This window comes from Pterocles gutturalis, unplaced genomic scaffold, assembly GCF_000699245.1.
Source record: "Pterocles gutturalis isolate BGI_N339 unplaced genomic scaffold, ASM69924v1 scaffold4974, whole genome shotgun sequence".
Taxonomy (NCBI): domain Eukaryota; kingdom Metazoa; phylum Chordata; class Aves; order Pterocliformes; family Pteroclidae; genus Pterocles; species Pterocles gutturalis.
In genome coordinates this window covers 1-26598 of record NW_010127950.1, presented here as the reverse complement: position 1 = coordinate 26598, position 26598 = coordinate 1, and the positions used below count along the sequence as shown (strand labels likewise).

The 26598-nt window shown below is 45.2% G+C and overlaps 1 protein-coding gene across 1 annotated transcript in view; it reads right to left on the bottom strand.

Moving 5' to 3' along the window:
• The window catches only part of USO1 (USO1 vesicle transport factor), a gene marked incomplete at its 5' end in the record, with an annotated part of 28779 nt that extends 2260 nt beyond the window's left edge, over positions 1–26519 (bottom strand). Inside the window, 20 exons of the mRNA XM_010079436.1 lie at positions 438–524; positions 1119–1205; positions 1916–2079; positions 2782–2920; positions 3647–3768; positions 4687–4868; positions 5266–5384; positions 6031–6141; positions 9083–9294; positions 9543–9697; positions 10438–10526; positions 11337–11477; positions 12234–12412; positions 14082–14202; positions 14862–14917; positions 15068–15170; positions 16321–16421; positions 20242–20321; positions 26251–26315; positions 26433–26519. Coding sequence (XP_010077738.1) covers positions 438–524; positions 1119–1205; positions 1916–2079; positions 2782–2920; positions 3647–3768; positions 4687–4868; positions 5266–5384; positions 6031–6141; positions 9083–9294; positions 9543–9697; positions 10438–10526; positions 11337–11477; positions 12234–12412; positions 14082–14202; positions 14862–14917; positions 15068–15170; positions 16321–16421; positions 20242–20321; positions 26251–26315; positions 26433–26519 — 2400 coding nt within the window. The remainder of the gene's footprint in view (positions 1–437; positions 525–1118; positions 1206–1915; positions 2080–2781; positions 2921–3646; positions 3769–4686; positions 4869–5265; positions 5385–6030; positions 6142–9082; positions 9295–9542; positions 9698–10437; positions 10527–11336; positions 11478–12233; positions 12413–14081; positions 14203–14861; positions 14918–15067; positions 15171–16320; positions 16422–20241; positions 20322–26250; positions 26316–26432) is intronic.
• Between the last annotated feature and the right edge of the window lie 79 nt (positions 26520–26598).

The window sequence follows — 26598 nt, the reverse complement described above, 5'->3', positions numbered from 1 at the left end:
AGCGTTTGGAGGTCTGCACAGACAGCTGGACGGACCATGTTCCACTGCACATCAACTTCCAAATTAGTATCCTCAACTGTTTAGAAGAATAATGATCCCTCTAACATTCATGATAGGATGCATTTGTGTCTCAAGGGAGACTCTTTCCTTTGATTAGGGTATAAGCTTAAACACTGACTAGCTGGTGTTCCTTTGTTGAAACACACCAAGGACCAGTGGCCTCACAGAGCACTAACTTGACTGCAAGTTCCCCTCCGTCCTTATGAAGGATTTGTCTAGGTAACTCGTTACTTCATTTAAAACACTGCCAGAGTCACTTGCTGATGTGTATTTTTAAAACAAGCTTGGGTTAGGACAGTATCTACAGATAGCCTAAGCAGGAAAACAAAGTCTTCCAGATGTAGTCCCCAAAGAGAAAATAAGTGTTTCACCAGTACCATTACTTGTAGCTTTTGATTCTCAGTCTGAAGTTTAGAGATTTCTGCAGACTGTTGTTGTATCTGACTCCTGAGCATTTCTAATTCCTTTGGGAAACAAAGAAGAAACATACTTTTAAGTTAATTTGCAAAGCAAGGCAGTTACATTTTTTCCCAAGTTAACTGTTACCAGATTAACTGCTTCATACGGACACACACGGGAGGAAAGCTGCATCTCTCAATGAGAGCCCAGCAACCATTTCTCTAAAAGACAAAACTACTCAGCCACATGCACCATTTTCTGCCCCGCTCTTACTAACTCTCCTCTGTAGAATGCCCAGCCAAGGCAGCTGTGGGAGCCGCAGCGTGTTGATGACCGTGTTTCACACCACCAGCCCTCCCGTTAGCACCCTCCGCACACACCCGCTCTTGGTGCGGACGCCTGCTCTGATTTATCAGCCCAGGCATTATTAGCTTTCTAATCACAGTATTCTTTGAGCAACAGCTACCCTCAATTATGGAACCTGCAGATATGCATAATCTCGATACTCCAGGATTATTACCGTCATCACACAAATGTACACCATTAAAAACATCAGCATGCTCAGGAACCCACGCTCCTTCCTGAAGCTTGAGAGAGCTCCCTTCCCATCCCCAGCTACCACTGTTCAGTGCAGCTTTGCTGAAACACCACAAGCTCACCTGTAGTTCAGCGTTGTGCTCCAAGCCACCAGATCTGCTGGTCTGCAAGGACTGCTCTGTTGTTCCCATTTCCAGCTGTGAAGACTTCTGTAACAACAACAGGAAAATCAGCCACAGAGCCAGCCTAAATACAGTCATGTTGTCAGAACATAAAGTTCCCAGCAGAGAAGGTGCAAGCAGGATAGGAAATGCACATCATAAAGCTCTTGATTGCAAGAGGACAGCTGGATGGTCGTCTCTAAGGTGGATGCAAAAACACCTTTCCCCAATTCAGATGCAGAAGACATGGAAAAAATAAAAGCAGCATGTGTCATCCTGCATTTCACAAGCAGGCCCCCAAACGCAGGCCACCGTAAGTATGTCTTGGGCATTACCCCTTTAAGCTCCTACGAGACACCTACCACTCTGTCACCCCCAAAACATGCTAAAAGCCATAAATTCTCTTGGGCATTACCCCATTAAGCTCCTACGAGACACCTACCATTCTGTCACCCCCAAAACATGCTAAAAGCTACAGTACAACGGGTCAGCTGCACAAATTATTCCTGGGAAGCAGAAAAGGCTCTGCTCAAGCCATCTCCCACCACATTTCCTATTATCAGCACGCAATCAGTTATGATTGACTGCCATCATAACAAGGACTCGCACAGCTTACAGCAAATTACATTTGAAAAGAGAAACCAATCAGTTATGATTGACTGCCATCATAACGAGGACTTGCACAGCTTACAGCAAATTACATTTGAAATGAGAAATTGGAAGCCAGATCAAGTTCTGCTGAGACAGTTAGCACTTACCAATTTTTCAATCACAGAATCCTTTTCCCTTAGCTGTCCTTGCAGCAGGTCATATTTGGTTTTCCATTCTTCCAGCTCCTCTTTCAATTTGCTTACTTCTTCCGTCTGAATGCCATTCATCTGAAACGTATCGCTGTGGGAGTTCTGATGCTGAGTGTCCTTTCCTGAAAGACGGAGGTTTATAACAAAGGTCACAAACATCAGCATCATTTTGAAGTTAGCTTCAAACACACAAATTATTGACTGTCCTCCTCCTGCCCCCAGGGCAATAAAAGCCATTCTAACTCAGGAATCTATTTTTAATACTAAATAATCCTGAAGGTAGAATTGCTTTTTGAGATCATGTCATATGCAGCTTATGAGGCATCTTGACCTCGGAATAACTGGAATACGCTGTCCTGCTTTAAGCCTTCAGGTAGTAGCAAGCTGTTTTCCAGCGAGCAGGCTCACGGGGCAGATTGGCCCTAGCCCACGTGCTCAAACAGATCTTGCAGAAAGCTGAACTATCATTTCAAGAGACCCAAGAGCTGAGCACAAAGCAGGAAAAAATTATACCTCATTCACACTTTCAAGCTGTCCTTAGTCCTCCCTGTCCTTTACTCTACAGTTTCAAGGCACTTAAAGCAAAACCTGCTATTTTTAGGTAATTCATTCAACCTGATCCAATCTGATGCTTAAACTAAGTTGTTTGCAATGCTCACATCAGCTTGCAAATAGTGTTTTATCTCTATGGGAAGTTTTCACATGCTGCAGAACACACATCAGCACGCCTGAAGCGCCAGAGGCTGTCTGTTCTGTGCCTTGCCATAGATTACACAAGATCTTTACCACTAGCGAGATTACTTTTTATTCTTTCTGAAGCCTACCTAGCTGTACTTTAAGGAGATTATATTGGTCTTTATGCTGTTGGATCTGCGACACTTGCTGTGTAACTGTTGCTTGGAGCTGTTCATTTTGAGATTTTAAAGTGTTGATTTGCTGTTTTAATTCTTCAAGCTCCTGGTCCTGTGACAGGAAGGAAAAAAAAAAAAAAAGTGCAACACTTTTGAATACAACACTGTCAGGAAGGAGAATAAAGACAGAAAACCCTTGACTCCACCAGTACACATTACTAGCTCATGACATTGTCAGTGGTACCTGAGCGATGAGCAGAAAAGCCTCACACAAGCTTAGATAGCTATTCCCACTATATTCTGTATCCATTCCATATCCCTGAACTACAAACACCTGCGTCAGTTCCCCATTAGCTCCGTAAGTTCATCAGCTTCGCTCCTCTGCTTCTCAGTGTCAACTATGGCAACAAGCGAACTACTGTTGGAAAAAAAACCTGAGAGTCCAACCACAGCAAGTGTACCCAAACTTCATTGACAAACTTAATTTCTTCATTCAGCCACATTTCATCTGCCGTCTTTTCAAAGGTGCGAGCACAGAAGAATTACATTTTTCTTTTGAAAGGCTGCAAGTACTACAGATCCTCATTTGAAAAGAAACACTTAAAGCTGGAAGGAGAAGACGCACCCTAGGAAAAGAATGAAACTTCACTGGTATTCTAAACACTGACACTGCCCTTCAGCCAGAAATTGCTGGCTTCAATGTGTTTCGAATTGTTTCTGCAGGGGTTGATTCCTTGTTACTTAGTTTGGAACACTGAGTACCAAACTGCAAAAAAAAAAAAAAAAATCCAGAACAAGCAACTCCTGGAGGCATGTGTGCGGTGTAACTCCCTCTTACCTGCTCTCTGATGACTTTTTTGTAGTGAGTCACAATGTTGTCATGCTGTTCCAATGTCTTCTTGACCTCCTCTTCCTTTTTATCTTCCTCGCTGGACTTGTAAATAGCTTTACTTATGACACCTGTCAGAAAGAGTTTATCAGCTAAAGCCCAGTTCACAGCTCTTTTGTCCTTGGAACAGTCGCACAGTCATGGCACTGGAACCTCAACCTGCCCTTTCAACAAAGCACTTGTCACCCAGGGCTTGAAGAACACAGGAAATGGCAACTTGTCAATAGCAAGGTTTGCAGACTTACTGCTTTGCAGTTTCAGAAAAGCAAATGGGTGTTTTCCTTCCTTTCTCTTAGAAGGGTGTGCTTTACCTGCCTAAGTGAAAGACTTAAGGCTATGGGCGAAAGGCGATTGGCAAAACCATCTTTACTGTTGCTGCTCCAAGGTCTTCTCCTTCTCTGGACTGATTGGGCAGTGTTCATGAACTGCACATGAGTTAGATGTTAAGGATGATGACAACCTGTGTCTTTTACTGAAGAAAGTCTCTATCATTTTATAACCAGACAGAAAATTCTGCATTCATAATTCTTATAAACACCAACTCCCTAGAGTGCATAGTTCCACGAACCGAGCTTCTGTGCCCACCGTATGTGCTCAGTACTTTGGTCTCTATCTGAGCACAGGTACATACACCTCTTGTCCACGAACCGAGCTTCTGTGCCCACCGTACGTGCTCAGTACTTTGGTCTCTGAGCACAGGTACATACACCTCTTAGACACAGTATGGTAACTCAGGGCATGTATCAGGAATCATTTCACTTCACAATATAAAGTTATCCAGTCAGTACAAGCCCTGATTATGGAGTATTTTTACTAAATACTTGAACTGTGAGCTTGTGTGTATGATCACTTCCAGCTATTGCTGCAGCACGTTTTTCAGAATACTCCACTTCGGTATCATCATGCTGCGCTCTGAGGGCTACATCCAGCACATTTGGTAGTTCACTCATCAGTTCATCACAACTACAGAAATGAGAACAACATCTCACCTTCCAACTCCTTTACAAGCTTGGTAAATTCATGATCAAACATCATGTGGTCTGGGCTGGAAAAACTAGGCTGTGGTTTCTGAGCAGCTCTGGAATAAAGTTCATGTTTGCTAATGAAGCCCAGCTTCTCAACGAAGTTCTCCCTGCCAATCCTCTTCTCAATCAGCTGCTTCAGCTTCTCTCTGAAAAGGAGAGACAAATCAATCACAGCACAACAGCTGCAAAGAGCCAAACCCATTCTTCCCTCACAGCGGTTTTTCCAGTTAGGACTGTAAGTATCTGTCTCAAGTCTTAACCCACACCACATGGGTCACATGCAAGGTGACATTTTTTTCAGCGTGCCACTGACACCTGCTGCCAGCCCAGGAACACTCAGGTTAGGAGGACCTGTGCAAAACAGCCTCCTGCTTTGCCTGCCTGCAGCTGGGTCAGTTATTCTGCATCCCCTAAGGAACAGGCATAGAAAACATTCAGCCAAATATTCTCAACTGCATCGCCTCAGTTAAAAGCCTCTTAACCCACCATCTGTCACGCACAGAACCTTTCCCTGCAGTCCTCTTACTTCCACCTCATACTTACTTCCTATAATTTTCAAGGGAGTTGTCATTGTAGTAGATGGAGATGCCAAGCAGGAGGGCACACAGGCCTTGGACGAGCTGCTCCTCCTCTCCAAGGTTTTCAGCTATCTGCCCTGTGAGCTAGAGCTCTTGTTAAGGATAGTTGAGATACTTCACAAGCACAACACATAGAATGTACCCTCCCTGTATGAATTCCCAGTTACAATTTCCACATGTAAAACCCAGCTGGGTTGGGAAGTGGGCAGAACAGCTGATGGAGCCCTCGCAAAGCTACGTTCAAGGACTTGGGTACTCAGTGGTTCCCCTGAAGCTTCTTTTCTCAGTAACTGTCTGCTTCACCCAAGAGATTTACTTGTTCCAAAACAAACTCTCAGTTTAGATAAGGTGACAGTTTAGCCTTGTGTACTTTAGACAGATCTTTTCCTGAAAAGGAAGCACAGAAATAAGCTTCAATAGAAGTAGGAAGCATTCTTCCTTCATCTTGGGTGTAAGCGTAAGTCACGCTGAAAATATAAACGGGCTTGTCGCAATAAAAAATACACATTGCTGTCAGAATGACACAGCTTTCCGCTGCGCTTTGTCACATGCACATCTTATAGACGGGTCAGCACCCACACAGCTCTGCCAGCAAAGGGTGGTTGTATCGCTTGCCCCAGTGCATTTTCTTTCATGTCGTGCAGCATCGAGATAAACATTTAACTTGAACGTGAATAACCCAAGTAACTTCTAGGCAAGCGGTTCTACTCTGCAAGCAGGTCAAGGATACAAAAGGTACGTTGGCTGGGTTGTGAAGGAAGTGCGTGACAGCAATTGAGCAGTTGCTTAGCCAAGTACAAAGCAACATCAGTAGTCCGACTCTGGTCTGTACTTTGCTGCCCTGAAAAGAACAAACCCCTCCATCGTTATCTTTCCACAGTGCAGAAGTAAAACAAGAATAAAAGCTGTACTGGTTCAGAACTCGCCCACTTTCACCTCATCATGTTACAAAAGACAAGTCATGTCTTTCAGAATACCCACTTGTTAGTTATACTGAACACAGCTTTAGTGCTTTGATGAAACAAGTATTAAACCATTCACATTTAACTGTTTCCAGAGCAAAAAACCAAGCAACACAGATGTGCAATATGACTCAATGCAAATTAGCACCAAGATAAAAACAAAACAGATTAGTTCTGCATTTATAATTAACACTAGGGTAACATGAAGGAACATACACACAACCCCTGTAAGGAAGGAACAAGGTGTAAATTAAGCCAGTAAGGATTCCCTATAAAAAGTGCATCACTAAGAGATCCCCTGCTGACCAAACATCGCCATGTGTTCCTATTATTATTTTCTAAGTAAAGAAAGATAATACTCAAGTGGCTTTTGGTTCAGACAATAAGCACAGTAAGCCAGTGAGAGGAATGCTAACTGCAGTATTTGCTTTTGTTAACTAGGGAAGATGAGTTTTCCGCTGCAAATTGACTGTCTTCTCAATTCTGTCCCCCTTGTCGTTGCTGCAGGTACTGCGGGCACAGCACCGTTCCGACAGGCAGACATCTCTTCTGAAAGTCGACGTTCAGAAGGCAGCCAAGAAAAGTGTTCCCTCCGTGGAAAACTGAACTTCACACAAGCACCTAATAAATCAGGTAAACTTACTGGAAGATAAAGTCAAGTCACAAAGGCAAGAAGAAGCTTACAGAACTGGTGGGATATCTTCAAAAGAGATGGAATGAGGGGCCACAGGGATCAAGACAGTGGCAAAACAGGGAAGTGTTCATCAAAACAAAGAAAGAGTCTGTGCTTGAGAGTTATCTGCACCTGAGACGTGGAACTTCCATCCGTGCCTCTGATAATCCCTACGCTTTGGAGCTGAAGGCAGTGCTGGTTTTAACTTTAGCTAACCATTACGGAAAAAAGCCCCCCAAGCTCTCTGAAGAAGCCAGTTTCCCATTGAAACAACCAGCGAGCAGCAGTCAGGCAAGAAGCAGCCTTGCCAGCTCCCAGCTGCCACTGCCAACCACAAGACAGACAGGAATTGCGTCTAGCAGCTCTGGAGGAAAATACCGAGCTCTGAAGAGACTGCCTTCAAGCACTTCCTTCTGAGGTGCTGGGATTTGCTGCAGTGTATCGCCATCGCTAAGATGAAACCATCTCCTTAGAGGAGAACACAGGTTACAGACGTGGGGACTGTGGCAGCCAGCCCTCATCCTGCACACATCAGAAAGGGACCATCTGGCCCTTCTCCATCGTTACCATCGTCATTACTTCCAGAAACGTGAGTGAACTGTGTTGGAACACCAGAGGACAGAGCCATCACCACCGCACAGCACCCACCCGATGTTTCACTGTAAGTACCACATGCCCTACGAGCAATCTGTGTTCAGTCCAAAGTTTGCAGCTTTGTTGTGATGTCGTATTAACAGCTCACTTCGAGGGTCATTTGCTAGTAATGAGATCCCTGCTACTCACAACTAGCAGCTCCAAAGCTAAAATTTTTGCTGGTAAGTAGAACATCAAAAGTGGCCGGAACTCGGGTTTAACACAGTTTTTCTTTTAGCAGCTGGGAAATAAGCAGCATGTTCCCACTTCAGATTGTACCAGCTGTTGTTACAGGCCAGTCTGGGAAAACAGCATTTCTAACAGCTTTGGTTTTTCATACACGAAAGCGCATCTGTTAGGTGAACAGATGGTGAGTGAGTCCACCCCACTGCAAAGAATGCACCCGTGCTACCCAAGATCTTTATCCCATAGTTTTGTGGAGCACTCCCAGAGAATCCCCTGGAGACACAGAAAGAGCTTGTTATGCTAGGAAGAAACCCAAACCCAAACGCAACACAAAGCTGTAAGTGGAAACACATCAAAAAGCAGTTAAAGGAAACCTCCGCAGCGAAACCCAAGACAAGAGGAAAAGGCCTGCTTTTGGCAAGAACATGCCAAAGCTGTGCCAAAAAAATACATACCCGTCTGTCGATCTTATCACCCTGCAAGTTACACACGCGTTACTTGAGAGCTTTGAAGTGGAACACATTTCAGAAACATCCCCCCAACAGTGTGGGTCCCTTCTATCTTTTAAGGCTAAAGAGCCACAGGCAGTTCTAGTGGCTCAAATTTACCTCGACAAAAGTGCTGGGAAAAGGATACAAAGGAGAGCTGTCTATTCTCAGGTAAAGCAGATGAAAAGTCACACAAATGAATTCAAAGTACAAGCATTCTGCCATTATTCTTAACTGCAGGGAAGTCTAATCACTGCCAGAGTTAACAAGCTCCTTATCATCCAAACCATTCAGGGAGAAAGGCTGTGCAACAGAAGTGCGTGTCACAGGCAAGCGTGGTCTAGGAGGTGAGGTTCAACCACTTGGCATTTGCAAAGCCAGGTGTTAACACATGGAGAAAGTTCAAAAAAGCTCTTAGCTTTGAACAGCAAAGCCAACAATCAATACACGAGAGCCTGGTATTTTCAAGATGGCTCAAGTCAGCAGTTGTGGGCTAAACGCTAACCAGGCACTTCTTCAGCAACACAACGGGACTGGGGATCCTGCCTGCTCGCCTTGTCTTTATCCCAAGTTTAAGTTCTAGATGCTTTAGGACCCTCTGCCTACTGAGAGTAGGAAACATCAAGCAGCAATAGCTGATGAAAAAGCACCATTTGCTGCTTTTCTCCTCCCCCTGAAGTGCAGAGTGCTTTAACCAAAGCTTAAAAGCCACCAGCAGCAGTGAGAATCCTTTCTCATTCAGCTAGTGCTCACATCGCCCTGTGATGCGCCTGCACGAGAGCAGCATTGTTCCTGGCCACCCGAGTTTCATCCCGAAGCCGGGAGCAGCCCGTGCCGTACCTGCGAGAGTATGTTGGTGCACTGCTGCAGCAGCGACACGGGCGGGTTGCCGATGCTCGTTGCTAGCTGAACTCTCAGGAGCTGTTCTTTCAGAGTTGCATTTTCCTGCAAAGCGTGGGCCAGGGCCACGGCTGCGCACCAGTTCGAGAGAGAGTCCGTGGAGAAGAGGCCCCCGCAGAGCAGCTGACCAGCGGAGACAGAGTTACCTGTAGCTACCAGAACGGCCAAGAGGTCCCGGTAGGATTAAAACAAGACATTAAAATGACAGAATATTTAAGACATCAGCACACAGTTAAAACCCAGAAAAGTGAAACTTGTGAGGGTTTAGAGAAATCATAAGCCAAGTCATCTTGCTTGGGACACTGAACTGCAGGTAAATCATTTTGCAGAAGCCATCAGTTGACACATTAAACATTTGCGCCAGTTCATAGCTCACCCCAGAGGTGTCAGTTTTGCGTACCGTCTATAGTAGATGGCAGAAGCGTTGAAACAATTTCTCCTTGTCCTTTTTGGTTTTTGTATAAAAAGCACTGGAAGCAGTAGAGAACAGCGCAACGTAGCACAAAAGGCTGCCTCTCGTTCACCATGGACATCAGAAGTACTACAATTGCAGGCCTGTTTGGACAGGAACGAGAAATAGCATTAGGACAAAGCTTTAAGACAACTGCACATACACAACTTGGAGCATATTCTCCAGGTAAAGAATCTATTACCATTTCATATACCTGAGTAAAATCTTTGATTTTAATGCCAAAGTTTCTCAGTTAGTTAAAACCCAAACCAGTAGATTGACTATATGTGACTGCAATGAGCCAGTGCTCCTCTGCGATATTTTCATTTCACATCCAGTCCCTGGCGGCTCCCTGCCAGCTTCAGGAATGCTGCAGGAGATGCCTCGTAAGGCCAGGAGCAACTTCTGTAACACAGAATGCTCTCCTTCTACCCTCAACCTCGTATTCAAATGCTGCGATTAAGATCTCATTAAGGTAACGCTCGCTGTTCCCCAGGCTGAGTAAACATCAATTACCTGACTGTTTCCATAGCCTCTAAACCCTTTCGCAGACTGTCCTCTGGCTGACAGTGGCAGCTCGTCCTGATCCAGGAATTTCTCAACTATTACTCGTGCACTTTTCAGGTACCACGTAACGTTAAATAAAATCAGTTCTAGGCCTCGTCTCTGGGGAAACACACCTGGCCCCTTCGTGCTGTATCTAATACATCTAATGTGAACGTGCAGATGTTGGCTCCGTATCATCATTCCTAACTCTGGATTTAAACAATCCTTTGGATTAGACTGCCATTGCCCACACCAATACATCATTACCTAACACAGTTAAACACTTTTCTTCCTCTACCTTGGTGGATTAGAAGGTGCATTTACAGAGGCAAAGTAGTCTTGGTTCATCTGGCATCCTCGAATTACCTCTGATACAGTATTAATGGTCTACAGAAAGGGCAGAGAAAATTAAACGTACAGTTAGTTAAATGTGAGCCACAACCTACTACCTAGATCAAAGTTATTCAAGATTACCTTGTCGGCTTGGTACGGAAAAATACACACCAGGTCTCAGCAGAGAGATTTATTCAGTAAAACCATTTCAAATGAAATCCCAACAGCTAACAGCTGTGAAGCATGCTGAGCCAAGGTGAAGGGACAGAAGGCTCAGACAGCTCTGTCATACCCCGCTACCTCCAACTTCTTTGTCTACGTCCGATCAGCTCTGCTATGACAGCCAGATAAACTGGACATTCCAGAGGGGTCCAGAGGTGAAACCTCAGAAACTCAGCTTTTGAGAGATAAAAGCATTGGTATGGAGACCATGCTACACTCGATCGAAGCACATCATTTTATCCAGGGAAAAAACCACCTCCTCCTGAACTGCTGATGGGGCTTTCTGGACGCTAGAAATCGCTCATCATCGGACACCTGCCACATCAGAATACTTCTAGACTCTCTCAAACGGAAAAAGCAACAACAACAAAACAGAAAACCAGTGAAAAACATGAATCAATTCAGCCACTCTGGGATATGCTGAAATCCCAGAGGAGAAATAAGCAAATCTGAACACTTTCTGGTTGCAGAATATAATGTAAAAGACTTTCTTAAATTTCTGTTGCCCACACAGGATGCTGATGTCTGTGGGATCCCAAATGTATTCTTAGCAAATACTGTAATTTCAGTTTGTCTCTGCAGCAATCAGTTATCCCTGTAGACTCCTGCTTTCACCCACTTACACCCATTTGCTCCCCTTACTTCTGTCAGGATATCCGCAGGCACTCCGGTTGCCATCAGGATTGTGCAGAGCTGCTGTAACAACCCACAGTGAAACATGGCCTTCTGACAGCTGCTGGTAGCACCGGGAGGGTTTGTGGGGGACACGAGCACCCGCACAAGCTGGGGGGAAAAAAAAAAGTTTCTGTATGAAGACAGCCTGAGACCATCCGAAAGGCAGGACAAGACAAATTAACCCATTTGTAGTTTAGCCATGAAACAGAATTCCTCCTAAAAAGGGACATAAAAACCAATTAAGCAGCACATGTATCTCGTTACGATGTATAGCCATATAATTCTGAGTTTGGTTAAACCCTCTATAATCTTCAGATATCTGACTCCACTGCAAACATCGCAACCACCTGATGAGGAATCAAGCTTTGGCTTGCCATTTGTCTGAACTAGGGTTCAGAAAGTGAGAAACTATCTTCATTGTTAATTTTCAGGTGCCACACAAAGTGCCACAGAACAGGAAAACCTTGCTTCATTTTTTTGGAGGGGTGAGTGGAAGGGAAGATACCAACAATCAATCATTGCAAACCCCTAGTGAAGGGAGCTGCTGGAACTCTGTCAATGCACCACAGCCACACGTGAATTCACACAGGAGGATTCTGCACACAGAACATCTCTAATTACACACTTAACTCAAATCCCCTGACATGAAACAAGGTGCCACGATACCCCAGCCCGCACAGAGTCACCAGTTGGAAGCAGCATTGGCGCCTAAATCAGTACATCTCACGGGTGTCCATAGCTGATACCGAGCTAGAGACAACACACAGATTTCACAGTTAACCACTACCTTGAGCTTTCTCTTCATTGCACCAGAGCTGAAAAAGCCTGGACATCGGTACTGAGGAGTCAGGTGAAGTGTCTTACCTGCAGCATTAGGTGAAGATTCGTTACTTTCTGTGCAGACCACCCACAGTTGTCATCTCCAACTTCAAACCAAGGCTTCATACGCTGAATGTACGAACCTTCTTTGAAGAAATTCTGATTGGAATTATTATTCTTCAATAAGTTTTGTAGCAGGAGGAGACAATCTTCCACTACTATTCCTGGCAAGAGAAAAAAAACCGAAAAATTAATCAAAAGAACTCGCTTCTCTATGCACAAAGTATGTTCTGTATGGAACAGCACACATTTCTAACTCTTAATTCCTAACAAACATTAAGATTTGGATCAAGAACTGTGAATGCATGAAAAAAAATTACCACAGGTCACTCTAAATGTATTAGCATTGATCCAGCATATTCCCAAGGAAACCATAATTATGGTTCTTACACAAGTCCGAAGCACAAGCGTTCTTTCCAAAGGATATACAGTTTGTACGAGTTGATTGGGCAGGAACAGGAGGAACTTCAAAGCCTCACCATCCCTTGAAGCGTACCCACTCAGAGCCAAGCCACGCTACCATCCCTGTGCTGTCAGCACCGCAATGAGGATCCTGTTGAACTGCACTGGAGCCAAATGCAGCTAGTCTTACTGGGTTACACGCTCATTATCTTCATCACTGGCTACATCTTCAACTCATTTCAAAGCTACTTTTTGGTGGACAAATAATTCTTAAAAATAGCCCATATATTAGGCCAATTCTAACTCAGCTCCTTGGACTTGCGACAGCTTTTTTTTTTTAACCCTCAGGTTATCTGTCCTGAAAAATAACTGCAGATACTAATAACTCTGTGAAGAGAAAATCCCCAGACAGCTCTGTCCAGAAGACAACAGGAATCAAGGCAGCCTGTTCTGGTACTGCTGGGATGCCTCTAAAGCTAGACTCCACAAAAAGGTTAAAGATTTACTCCTTGTGCTTCTGGAAACACACCGGCAGTGCCAGACTCGGGCGTGGGAGAACACGAGCGACCAGGTGGCACATTGTCCCCTTCCCACTCCTGCTGCAGGGCCACAGCTGCCCATCCAGCCCCCGGCAGGGCTGCAGACACAGGGAGTGGACACGTAGGAGGGGGGAAACAGAGAATTCTTAGCACTTAGGAATTTACGTACCAAGTCTCCCCAAATTATTAACTGCCTAAAAACAGCAGCTTTGAATCAAAGATTTGCTCAATCCTTCCATGCCAGTATACCTGGAATAATTCAGCTGGGAGACAAGCATTACGGTAACTGCTCCTGCAGCCCTCAGAGGGCCACTGAACAGCAACCTGTCTTTTTACTGACATAGATCCTATAGCAAACTGCAATTAGTGGTAAACTGATGTGTCACTTAAAAAGAAAAAGCACCTAAGTGCTGTGTCACTTTTTATCACTTTTAATCCTTTTTTTTTTTTTTCCCCCAACAGGTAAATGATTTGGCAAGGAACTGACCAGAAAACTGAAGTTATTAGTGAGGCTGAAGAAACACAGCAAGCTGTTACTTCCAACCGCTCCTAACATCCAAGGATCTTGCGGGAGGAATGCAGATGCTCAACCCGGTAAGTGACAATCGCAGCATACACAGATTTGACACTGCCATTCAGAGTATTTACATTCACAGACATGCACACATGCTCCGCAAAATTAACTGACATTTTAACTAAATATCTCAAGGGTAGTTTTCAAAACATGCTGAAGCCTTGCCTGCTTGCTCAGTCTGTGTTTGCTTGTTTTGTGTTTTAATCCTTCTACCTGCTGACCTAGCTCCAGCTGCATACTAACCTCAGCCTGTAAACACTGTCACCTAACAGTGTGCAGAAGCACGGGGCTAAGAAAAAGTCTTAGTCTTTTCTGTACCTCCATCACTGTTTCCTTCTTCTGTTATGATATCCAGAAGTCTCTCAAAGGCATTTTCAAAGGCAACAATCTTCTGTATGGCTGCATTACTTTTTGTCAATTGCTGTAACAACAAGACTCCCTTGATAGGCGGGGGAGAGAAGAAATTAAAGTTAGTGTTACCAGAACTACATTGCTTTTCACAAATCACAGCTCTTAGAAGGATGTTATATCAGCAGCATAACCCTTGGCCGGAGTCACAGGACAGAAGTGCATGCCCTGCAATTCGGCACAGGTAACAAAACCAACCCTGGACACCATGCACCCGTTCCCTCGTGCCTCCCTGCACTTCAGAATAGTAATAGCATTACTAATAATAGCACAGCACTGCTAAAAAGGATGCTAAGTGGCTATACAGAAGAAAGAGGGAACCTGTAAAGGATCTCATCTCCTCTCTAGTAAGTAGAGCATTTTGCTATCTGATGATTAAAAAGGAAGAATTGAAGTGAGCCTGACAGAAGGCCAAGAGAAAGATCAGCTAACATGCTACGAAAACCCTACACAAGGGTCCACATTTGCATTAAACATACAGTTAACAGTTTGCCTTCGTTATGTGAATTGCAGTGAGACATCCAAAATCCACCCAACTCAACTGAAGAATGAAATATTCCCAATCAGCAACGACAACAATTTCTTCCCATGCATTTGTTTAACTTAATCCAAATTCAGCACAAGTACTAAGCAATTCAGTTGACAGTTACTATTTATTAAGAGGCTAAGCTGCCTTTGTTCTGTACTTACATCATTTCGTATAACTTCTCTAGAGTCTGCTAGTAAATCCATGAGTCTGGAAACACCTGCAAGAAATGCATTAAAAAGAGCATAATGACGCAGCTTTTTCATGCTGGAGGTCTTTAAAACAACCTTGCTCAAGACTCCTCTAGCTCTCTGCACTGATTGTTGAGCTTCCAGCTTCAGTTTTCTCAGCAATAAACTCAAGCACTTACCCATAGGGCTCACAAGAATTATCTGCTGGACTTGAGGTCCTTGCTGCTTTAAGAGAGACGTAAGTAGCTTCACTCCAGGCCAACGAACATGGAAATCAAATTCCTGCAATGATGGAGAGGAGTACATTAAGTAATAAATTCCTCAGTATTCAACTTTCTCTTCTGGCCACCAGTTATGAAAGACACCAAACCAATAAGGAATTTCACCTCCTGTCAGTTTCTTTTTTTCATCCATCCTGTTACAGCACATGGGCAGAGGATGTCACTGAATCACATCCTGTTCTGGGATTCTTTCTATTTTATTACCAGCAATGTGAACTCCCTGCAGTTTCCTTTCCTCCCTCTCCTCTGGGACAGCTTTCCTAGCTATTTCTTCTTCCTAAAAGCAGCCCATCTGATCCTCCAGGGATCAGCCCATATACTGGCCAAGATAAACATCTCAGCTCTGCCCGCTGCAGCACAGAGGCAGTAGCTGATCCATTTTCTACCTGTCTCCAAACAGGCTGCAGGGGTCATAAAGCTTTTGCTAAAACTGACTCGTGTAGAGTACAAACCCTGAATGGCACGATATTGCTAGCAAAGAGGACGATGAACGAAGGCTTCTGCAGAGAAAAAGAACATACACCCTGCAAAGGCACTGCAGGCTTCCAGCTCTGTACACCGCTGTACACGTTTTTATCAAAGGACGCTTCTGCATGCCATGGCACATCGAGCTAGCTTCAGCGGTCTCACAGCTCCACCTGTAGGTTTCACCTGCCTTCCGGACAGATGCTTGCTGGTTTGAACTTGCAGAGCTGCGGAGTAAGGCCCCAGTCTTAACTTGTAACGGATTATCAGGCAAGGCTATCCTGGATTTCCCCATTCATGCATCTCAGGAGTGTATTTCTGAGGCAGCCTTTCATAGTTTTATAGGACAGCCACACACAGAAGTTTCAGAAAGACTGTTTTAGTAACTCAGTAATCATAATCTACACAACTGTGCTCCTCGGTTATTTTTCTACCTCCTGAGGCTGAATCTAATCAAATATCTAAAACCTTTTCACTGCTACCCCGCTTTAAAAGCTGCACTAATGGCCTTCAGCCAGGTGACAGTCATCACTCACCTCCAACCCCACATTCACTGTGTCTAAGAAAACCTTACATTTGACATAGCCTTCTCTAGAAAGAAAAAACCGGAGCTTTACCCACACAGATGAGCTCCCTGGGCAGCTGCACATGTCCCTCCACATTTCAAGTATGATTCTGTTACTCACCTCCACAAGAGTCAACAGGAGTGTGACATTTTCTTGCTGTTTAATGAAAATCTCTGTGAACTGACTTCCCAAATCATCAACTTGTTTTGGTAAGTTTTCTTCTGTAAGAGTAAAAACCCACGTATTACACCTACACCAGATGACTGGGAGAACTTCAGGGGTTTCTGATCTTTATTCTTACTGAAACAAGGCCATAGGTGACAACAAAGTTTAGCATCACAGCTATAATATTAATTAAATTCTTTTCAAAACAAACACTGCTGCAAGCTTTGCGCAAAAGAGAAAACCCACATTATTCTAAACGACTTTTGAGAGGTGTTTTGTTTTAAAAACAGGAGGGAACCAGTAACCTACTGAACAAACTCAATTCAGCATTAAGAGAAAAAATCCTCTTTCCATGGATGATAGCTGACCGGATTCACAGCTCTCACCCTCCCACTGCCTGCTTACAGATATAACCAAGCACTCCTAAGTAAGCGGAGATTCAGAGAGCAAAGAACCCTCCCAGCAGAGGGGCAGAAAGCCTCGAAGCGGCTAGTTTGCATGCAGCTGAACTGATGCAGTAGCAAGGCTCCTCCCAAGGACCATGCACTAACGTGCAGGAGCAAAGCGCATTTCATGGCAAGGGGCTGGAAGCAAGCAGTGGGGAGTATAAACCATTTACTGCTAAATGGTTCAAACGTGGTTTCAATTTATTTTGGTTTATCAATAGAAAAGGCTTAAACATCAGGAAGGGAGAGTAAGTTTGAAGCAGATGAGCATCAAAGCCTCTCAGTCTTGGAATCCAAATTAATTCCACAGGGGAAATGTGTCATTCTGCAATTTACTCTTCAGTCCTGCAGAACTGGGGCTGCACGTCAGTCTCATCTTACACCATTGTCTCATGCATCATTGTTGCACAAACAAAAGAAAAATGCCAAAGTATCCCACAAAACAACAGAAAACCTGCAAACCTCTGCACCACTGCTGTTTCTCCAGGCTGAGAGACAAGTTACAACCTACGTCACAACCCAATCATACGTAGGTGCATAGTCGAGGAACTTCAGTTGGAAAAGAGGAACAGCAATTCTAACTGAAAGGGAGTTTCTCCCTGCAGAGCCTCCTCTCCCCAGCCATCCCCTAAACCATGTGCTGCTTTGCCCCCTTCTCTCTCCATCAGCTCAAAGCCCCTGCGGTCCCACGGAGCATGCTGCCACCGGCTCGGGCTCAGTTCTGTGCTCCAGGCAGCTCAGACAGACCTGCGCTTCAGTTAGGAGCTGCGGCAAAAGCCCTGCTGCTCACCCTCCAAACCAGGCTGCCCTGCCAGTCACCCGTCTGTACACCCAGCGCTGTGACACCCTCCCGTGCCAGCTGATGAAGCCACCAGCACAGGAACGGCTGGAAGCGCCAAGGACAGAAACACGAGGTAAAGCCCCGAGGTTCTGACCACAGCCAAAGGTCTGATCTGGTTCACCGGAGGCAGACCAAGGATTTTTCCTTTTAACTGCGGGATTCACAGCCTTATCGAGGAGTCACCAACAAACCCTTACCAACTCAGCCGCCGTAAAAAGGGCCAAAGACCACGCACAAGCTTCAGACTGTGTACCTTGGGGGGTATGGAGAAACAGAGAAATCAAAGGACTCTAGTGTAAAAATTGGGTACCAAGAAAGGAATTTTAATTCAACCAACCCAATTTCCTTTGAATTCAAACTGTTGGTGATTCACTGCAAGCTAACCATTTAAAATCTAATTTTTAAGGGTTTCCAATACAGGAAACAGGTTTTTGCTTGGCCCTTCAGACAGAAGAGCTGAGCATTTCTCCAATGGAGCATAGTTTGATTTCTCCTTGAAGGAGGCTTATCAGTAGATAGCTTACAGGAGGCAGAGAGAAGCAGCACTATAAAAGGGCCAAATTAACACAGTCTTTTGTTCTTCAACTCTTGCTTCTTCCTATCAGTATTTTTTCTACTGAACTGAAAAAGAGGAGCCGTACAGAAACGGGCAAAGTGGAACTGCATTTTCTACTCCTGTGGATACACCACAGATCTTGCAAACACACTTCCACCTATAATTGCTCTTTACATCTACACATTCAGACTGCTCAAGGGAAAACCAGCTTCCATCTATTAAGATTAGCTCTTAGTGATTCTTCACTAACATCCAGTACTGCAAACTAGAATTTATCTTAAAATCCACAGATTAAGTGCATTTTGATAATAACAGTGTAAAGAAGGAGAACATACAAAGTGTTAGAGGTAAGCTTATGGTAGAAGTGAACGCTATTTTAACATGCATTGCTTAAAAGAGACACTGTGAAGGACGCTTACGTGCAGCGCAAGCACTTGTGTCCAACTCCAGGGCTTCTTGAAAACAGAAACTCTGCTCACAACCTCCTGCCCATTAAAATCCTGCCAGTGCTGAGGCTGCACTTTCATGACATCCTAAACAAGAATTTATCATTATTATACTCTCCAGAGATCTGCTGGCATTCGACATGCCCCAATCACATCAGAAATAAAATTGGGAAGATACTTCAGCTCCAAAGAAAAAGTCTAGAGCAGAAGGCTTTTTGACTGAGCTCCAGCGCAAGTCTTTACAGTGTCCTTTTTAAACAGCAGGGGTTACGGGTGTGAGTAGCAACGAGGCCTACACCAAAGTGCCATATTTATATAAGTAAAGGTTCTTTTACCTTCAGAATCATCTGTCAGTGCAGATAAAAGAAAAAGAAAGAAGAGAAATTTGAACAGCGTTCCAAACAGCACAACCGACAGCAGCAGAAGCTCAGACTCTCAAGGCAGCCCTCCTGGCTTCCCCTGCAGGAATTACTCCTGCTTACGGAAGTGGCCAAACAAAACAACCCCATACATAACTCAGGTTTGTCAATTCTTTGTTCTTGAGACTGCTAATAAAATTCTTGTTGAGCCCATAATCAAGGCCACGACCATGACACAGATTCACCAGCTCTGTAAAACTCTGATCTTGCTCAAACCCTCTTTCATCAAGGTCAGTGAACTAGATGCACAAGGAAAAGAAGGGCAAGTAAGCAAATCCAAGATTTGGGCAATTGTTTAGAATAACATATCACAGCAGGATTTCAGCTTGCAGGTCTCTTGCAGCTCCGTAAGTGCCAATTCACTGCAGAAGGCACAGCTCTACCAGACAGGCTCCTTCAGCCCAGCAGCCAGTAACCTTGGTGGCTGTCACCTCCTTGGCGTGACTGTAACTGGGACCTGCTCTCCAGCCTCCCCAGCGAGGGGAGGAAGGGCACGGGCTCGGCACGGAGCACACATCGCTTGATGCTCACAGGAGGGCAGCTGGGACAGTCCTGCACAACACCCCCTTCCAGAGCCGGTTATCATCAACAGCTGCTTCACTTGCCAGCAGCATCTGGCTCTTCCGCAGCTGGGAGCTCACAGCTCCAATGCAGGGCTTTAGTTTTAAGTTAGTTTAGTTCTTCTTGCCCAGGCCTGATCTGGGCTCCTGCTGTCATTCTCTTCAGTGTGCTTATGTTTCGGTGAAATACGGGGTTATTTCTAACAGCTGTGAGCATTTCATTGGCCTTTGAGACCCCTTTTGATGAGCTATCAAGAAAGGCCTTCAGAAGTAAAACGAAGGCAGGAGGGGCAGGGAGTTTCATGACCAAGCTGTATAAGGTCTACTTCTTCATCTGTCTTGGGAAGAACAGGCAGAGTCTTTCTAAAGTGCCCATGAATTATCCCATTCCAACCTGACTGCTGTTCACAGAACATCGTTTTAAATGAATAAGCAAGAGATCCAGTATTTCATTAACGCAAGCTGCACAAAACAAGATTTTTAGCATTGTTGTAACAGCTACACAATAACAAAGCAAGTCTCAGCACCGTATTACAGTTTATAATGTGAACAAAACCACCAAGGAAAGCACCCCGCAGCCAGTACAGCTATTACTACCAAGCGCTTACCTTGCTCCTCCTCTTCCAGGTCATTCGATATTACATTGTAGAGAGTGTCCAGGGCATAGCCAATTATTTCAGAATCTGAACTGCAAACGAAAGAACCACTTTTCTTTAATTACTTATTTCCAACTCCTCTTACAGCATTGTTTTTCTGCACAGGCAGTTCCCTTTGCAGCATGGAGCAAGTGAGGAGGACTGCTGCTGACAGATATTTTACAATGCTCCATAAGCAGGAGCTGTCTGGTGCCTAAATGGAGTCAAACTCCTCTTCCCAGTTCGGTTCCCTCAGGCAGCCACATCCGGAAGGTTTGGTGGCCCAGGATGACCACAGGAAGTTTCCCTGTAAGCATCTACTCCATTTCCTGAGTCACCCCTTCCAACCTGCTCCTCAAGGACAGCAGGAGAAGCCTCTACGAGGGATTCAGACCCCTTCTAGAAAGTCACCCAAGGAAGCTGCAGACAAGCTTCAGCATCATCACAGCAGAGACCCTCCTCGCTACCCCCCAGCGAGAACCAGGGGCCAAAACCTTGTGTTCCACATGAATGCTGTGACAGCAGCCGGGATTATCCCAGCCAGTCAGCTTCCATGTCACCACCTCAGACTACCCCCAGTTATTAAGAGATTTTTAACTCCAAGCATCCCCAGGAAGCTGCTGGACAGCCAGTCTAACCCCAAAGCATTAGGTCACCTGCTTACACCACGACTCCTCTCTCAATAAGCCCCCCTCTAAGAGAGACCTGTTTCTTCTGTGTTACAAAGCTTGAATAATCTATCAATCCTACACTACAACAAAAACACAGCACACGAGTTTTGGGGTGACCATTTCTGCTGCTTGCTTTGTTGCTCATAAACCAGCAAAGTACAAACGTACAGCTGGTCAGAGAACAAAGGAAAAGACACCCTAACATCACAAGGGCAGGCACCTCAGAATGCAGCAGGACAAACCTCACAGCTATTGCCCAAGCACTAGAAGAGCACACTGTCAAAGCAAGATCGCATTCAAACTTGCATTTGCTTTCACTGATCTCTAAGGCATACAAAGGAAAGCCTCCATAGCAAGGAAGTTTGCATTTTAAGAAGCTACTAGGCCTAAAAAAACCACCCTAACCAGCAACCTGAAACGCCAAGCCCTAATTGAGGCCAGCTATCTGGTAGACCACTAATTAAAGACGACAGATCTACAGCAGTTGGTGCAACCAAGAAAACTAGAGATGCCTCACGGTGATCCAGCAGCTCTGAGAAGCCAGAATGGAGCAATCTGTACCTGTGTGTCTTGTATCACTACAGCAAGGGCTTTGGCGAGCTGTCCAGGTGACACCTCACCTCCTTTTCTATGGCTCTCACGCAAAATCAAAAGCTAGAAATAATCAGGTGTCAGAGTAGTTTGTTCTCTCATGTTGGGTTTCAAACTGAATCTTTGTCCTCCTGCTGTCCTCCCAGGGCACATGATGCATTTTGTCCTCAGTGTGTGTCACTGAATTCATACCACCTGCTTTTCAGCTGGCCTGTAATGCAAACAAAAGGGGAAAAAAACAATCTCCTCCTCTGCCAAACTCCTAGTCAAAGCGAGTCAATGAAGCTTTTAGTCCATGTACACGGTCTCTTGCAGCAGCAATGCTCCGATTGCCAGCCTGCACATGTTTTCCCTTTTTTGTGATTTAGGTCTTCAACACAACACTACAGAGCCTGTGGTTGCCTTTGCATGTAACTGAAGCAGTTCCACAGCTGAAAAACACATAGAAATTATTTCCTGGAGATTTTAAAAAAACCCAACCCTCAGCCTTGCTTTTCCTTTCCCTTGTTAGGGAAACCACAGCAGCTACAGAAGAATAAGCAAATCTTACGTAGATGTGGAAGAAGCAGGCCTTGTTTCTCTTGTTGAAAGAGCAACACATCACAAAATGAGGACAGCACCATCCTTCCCGTCTTTGCTGTTTGCTGCCTTGCTACCATCTGCTGTTCACCACATCCAACACTTCACTGATTATTCTCTTCAGACTGAAGATGCACAGCTTTTGCTCTGTAGTGAAAAATCAGTCAAGAAATAATCTTCCAGCCTCGCACGCATCCATAAGAGCTGCTCCCTTTACGCACGGCAGCGGTCCAGCACCAGCCACCTCCGGCACCTTCCCTCTGATAGCAGCGCTTTTACGGGGCACTCAGTCCAAACGCCGACGCAGCACTCAGGAGCACACAAACAACAGCAGAGACAATCCTCTGGAAGTGCATTGTCCTGCCCAGGCAGGGGGCCTCACAAATGCTTTACCCACTCTTCTAAAATTACAGCATTGCACTGGCAGAACAGAGACAAGCATCACCTGGACCGTCAAGAAAAGCACTGAGGAGCAGAGTGTTTCTATCAGGTCATCAATGGCAGCGTGACTGGAAAGGACATTTGTTACCCCTAAAACTCACCCATGGAAAAGCCATCTAAAGGGTAACAACAAATGGGAATTCTCTCTTACAGAAGTTTTAATAATGAGCTTATCACAATCCAAAAATTCAGAACTAATAGCACATAAGTGGCTGAGGCTTGTGCCTTAAGAAAAAAAAATTCTTTCTCTTGGGTTCATATTAGGTTTCAAACTATTAGAACTGTCACGCTGAACTATAAAAACCTTGCTGTGTAAGTGGAATCAAAGCAGTCACAGATCCAGTTAACTTCTTGCTCCGGAGCCCTCTCCCACACCAAGAGTTACATGCTACTGGCCTGTTCTACAGTCAATGCCAATTTTTTTTTATTTTAAATCCCTGGTGTTATGTGGCAACATCTCGGCAGCAAGTCAGGAAAAGCAAAGCTCTCCTAGTAGATCACAGTTCCTCCTTTATATTACAAAATAAACATATGGCATAAGAACACTGGTGCGCGTAAGAGTCTGGAACATTTAAAGGCTGAGTCAGGAGCGTTACCGGGCTCCAGGCTGGCTAATGCACATTAGCTGAAAAACCAGTGAAAGAAGTCAGCCTTCTGCAGAACAAGTTTTCAGTGCTCTTATCTCAGCCCAGGCAGGAGAGAAAGCTTAAGGCAATCTACAAGTAAACCATACAACAGGCGTAAGGATGTGTTCATTGAAAAGACAGATGTGGTGTATTTCTGCTCCAGGATAAAGGCTGTAAACAATTTGAACCAGCAGCAGGAGGTCTGAGGACAGAGATGAGAACAGGGCATGAGCAGCACTCGCCATTTCAGCACAGCCATGCCAGCCAGGCCCCTTCCCTACTGCAGCCAGGAGACCAAGCTATGAACAACTCCCACCCTGTCCCATCAAATTCACAATGAAGAAAATACAAGCATGCCTTATAACACAGTGAGCTAAAGAGGAGTGGGATTCGCTACAAGGAAAGTAAATGATTAGCACCGAAAGGAGGCTGCAAATGGGAGGAAGGAAGGAAGTAAAGAACTACAGAGTACTGGTGCCTGTCGCTTCACAATGAGCTTATCCGCATTAGGAAATAATCATCTCTTAACACCAACGTTGCTTCGATTTTTCATACTGCTATTACATATTCCAGCAAGACAAGCGCTGCTAAGATAAAACAGTTGTGTATCTTTAACTAATCCATTAATTTTTGGTAAATGCACAACAGGAAAGCATGCTTGCACTTGTCGCTGTTCTCACGTTACAGCGCCCTGCACACCCGCCATCCATTGCACACATGCACTAAGGCTCTGACAATGCACAGACCCACGCCTGCTGCTGGCTCCTCACCCCTCATTCTGTCCACCCCATCCCTGCAGAAGAGGCTGGAGGGTAGATCAAGCCTTACCTGCTACAGCACAGCCAAGTCCTGCCTCTGCTCCACGGGGAACTAAGGGGTGAATCCCATAGATCACGTTCACAAAACTCACAGCAACTACAGGCGTACACCCAGCACAACAGGTCGGTGCCTGACACCTCCAGCCAGGAGGACGATATCCATCAGCAGGGTCATGGCCAGGAGCTCAGGAACCCATCTTCAAGGCAACCTAACGATCGCTGAAAAAGGGTGAATCCCATAGATCACGTTCACAAAACTCACAGCAACTACAGGCGTACACCCAGCACAACAGGTCGGTGCCTGACACCTCCAGCCAGGAGGACGATATCCATCAGCAGGGTCAGGAACTCAGGAACCCATCTTCAGGGCAACCTAACGATCACTGAAAAAGCTAAACTGAAATCCCTAAACTACAGAGGAAAACAAGTGTCAGGATTTTGACTTCAGCATGCTGTTTCTTGGTCCTTTCATGTTTCTAAACAAATGAGGCCTTCTGTAATCCTGAACTTCAGAGCAGCAGAGTCACTGCAGGACCAGCGCCCGTGAGTCACCCACGTAAACACAGCGACACGTGAGACAAAAACTCCAGTCAGTCGCTGACTTGTTTTCTCTCAAGTTGCATGGCTGCCTCTTAAAGATCATCTTAAGCAGATGCGATGCACAAAAACAGAGGAGGAAATGAGCACTTCCCACTTCTGCAGAAGGCTTCAGGACACCTCAGGTGGCCACTGGAAAGGCCCCAAGATCCCACCCATGGGCACACACTGAAGCTGTGATGATGGCGCAGCAGCACCGCTCTGTCAGACCACCCCCCTCTCAAGGTCACCGTGCCAGTGACACCGGGCATTGGGACAGCTGAGCCTGCGACTCATCTATCCACCAGCTACTCAGATGAGCTGGCATCGACTTGTATTCCTACAACTGCTGAAGGGACAACTGGAGCCCAAAAAGCACAGAAAAGCTCTTGAGTCCCGATCCTGAAGGGTTTGGGTTGGCATTTCAAAGGAAAGGAGATCACTAGAGCCCCGCCTCCCTTCTCCAAGTTCAAATCTGGCCCAAGAGCAGATAAGTGGATGAGAGCAGGCTCCTTGACCTGATTTTTTGAAGGGCTTCCCCTTCGCATCAGTGACAGTTACTCCTATAAACTTCCCTCTGACTGTTTTCATCATACAAGCTGCATGCAGTCCAAACATTTCACTACCCACCAGTGGAATGGAAAGAACAGATATTCAGCTAGACCCCAGCCCCACAGCTTCTTCCCAGCTGGTGTAACTGGCCAGGCAAGGAAGGCCACCAACAGCCTTCTGCTGAGCACCGAAAGGTTTCCCATCCCGGATACATAAGCAGAGCAGGATGCCTACTTCTAGACCCTGAGCTGTTTCCTGCTTCCCACGTACCCACATGCAAATAATTCCACATATGCCCTTATGCCTGTTGGTTTTTTTTTAATTTACCAGTTGTATGTTCAAATCCAGGCCAAAGGACTGTTACAAGACGCTTGCCTACCGAAGCACCAACAACGTGCAGTGTGTGAAGCTTAAATCAGAGCACTGCAACCAGGCTCCAAGTTACAACACGCGAGCGCTATCAAGTACAGCAAGGCAATCACTTGCAGGAAGAGATGGATAGCAAAGATATTTTACATCCTGGATTGCATAAATATTACGTTCTAGTCCACATAAATATTTAGACTGGTGTCATCTGTCTTAACAGCAGCCCTTTCTACATGGAGTCCAGCTCTCCTGTTAACTTGAACCCTTCAGTGCCAATGCCTGCGTTATTCCCCACGACAGATTTATTCTAACAATTCATTTGATGACACACATCTGATAAAAAAAAAGCATTTGCCAACTTAATTCATTTCCTCCTAATTCTGTCCAGTTCACCTTCTGCCCAATAACACACTGGCTTGGGTTATTTCAAATACTAGATTTAACATTGTAACTTTGGATTTACCTCTCACTTATTCCACAGGAGTGGAACCCGACCACTTGGGAGTATAAGATACACTTTGGCATCCTCTTTACCCTAGAACTGGTCTTTCTCATCCATATTTCTAGCATTCTGTTCTTTTCACCTCTCAATATGCTCCAGTTAACTTTGTCATCATAAAAAGCCACCAGGACAAAAGAGTTGTGGAAATCCACCTTGCCTCCTAGCATTATCAGTACATAAAGTCTGTTTGTCAGTTTCAGCAGCAGATGGGGGTCGGGTTATCAGCCGGAGGTCACCACCAGAAGCTAGAACACGCTTACCGGTCTGTCTGGAGGACGTGGATGAGATGTTCCATGGCCTGTATGCCCACCTCCAACCGGTATTTCTGTTTGGAGAAAAACTGCACAGTTAGTGGTCTAGGCCAAAGTCCAGACAAAGCTTTTTAAGCAATACATCACGAAACTATCACAAACCCATACGGCTCTGGAGGTTCGGTGCCTACCTTTGATAACGATTTAAGGGCACGGACAGCATCCCTCCGGTCATCCAGCAAAGTGGAAGAAGCTACGCGGTCACACAGCTTCTGGATCTGGAAACGCACAAGCCAGGGGTAAGCGACAGCGTGTCCCAGCTCCACGAAACACCCCCGGACCCAGCACCTGCCCCCG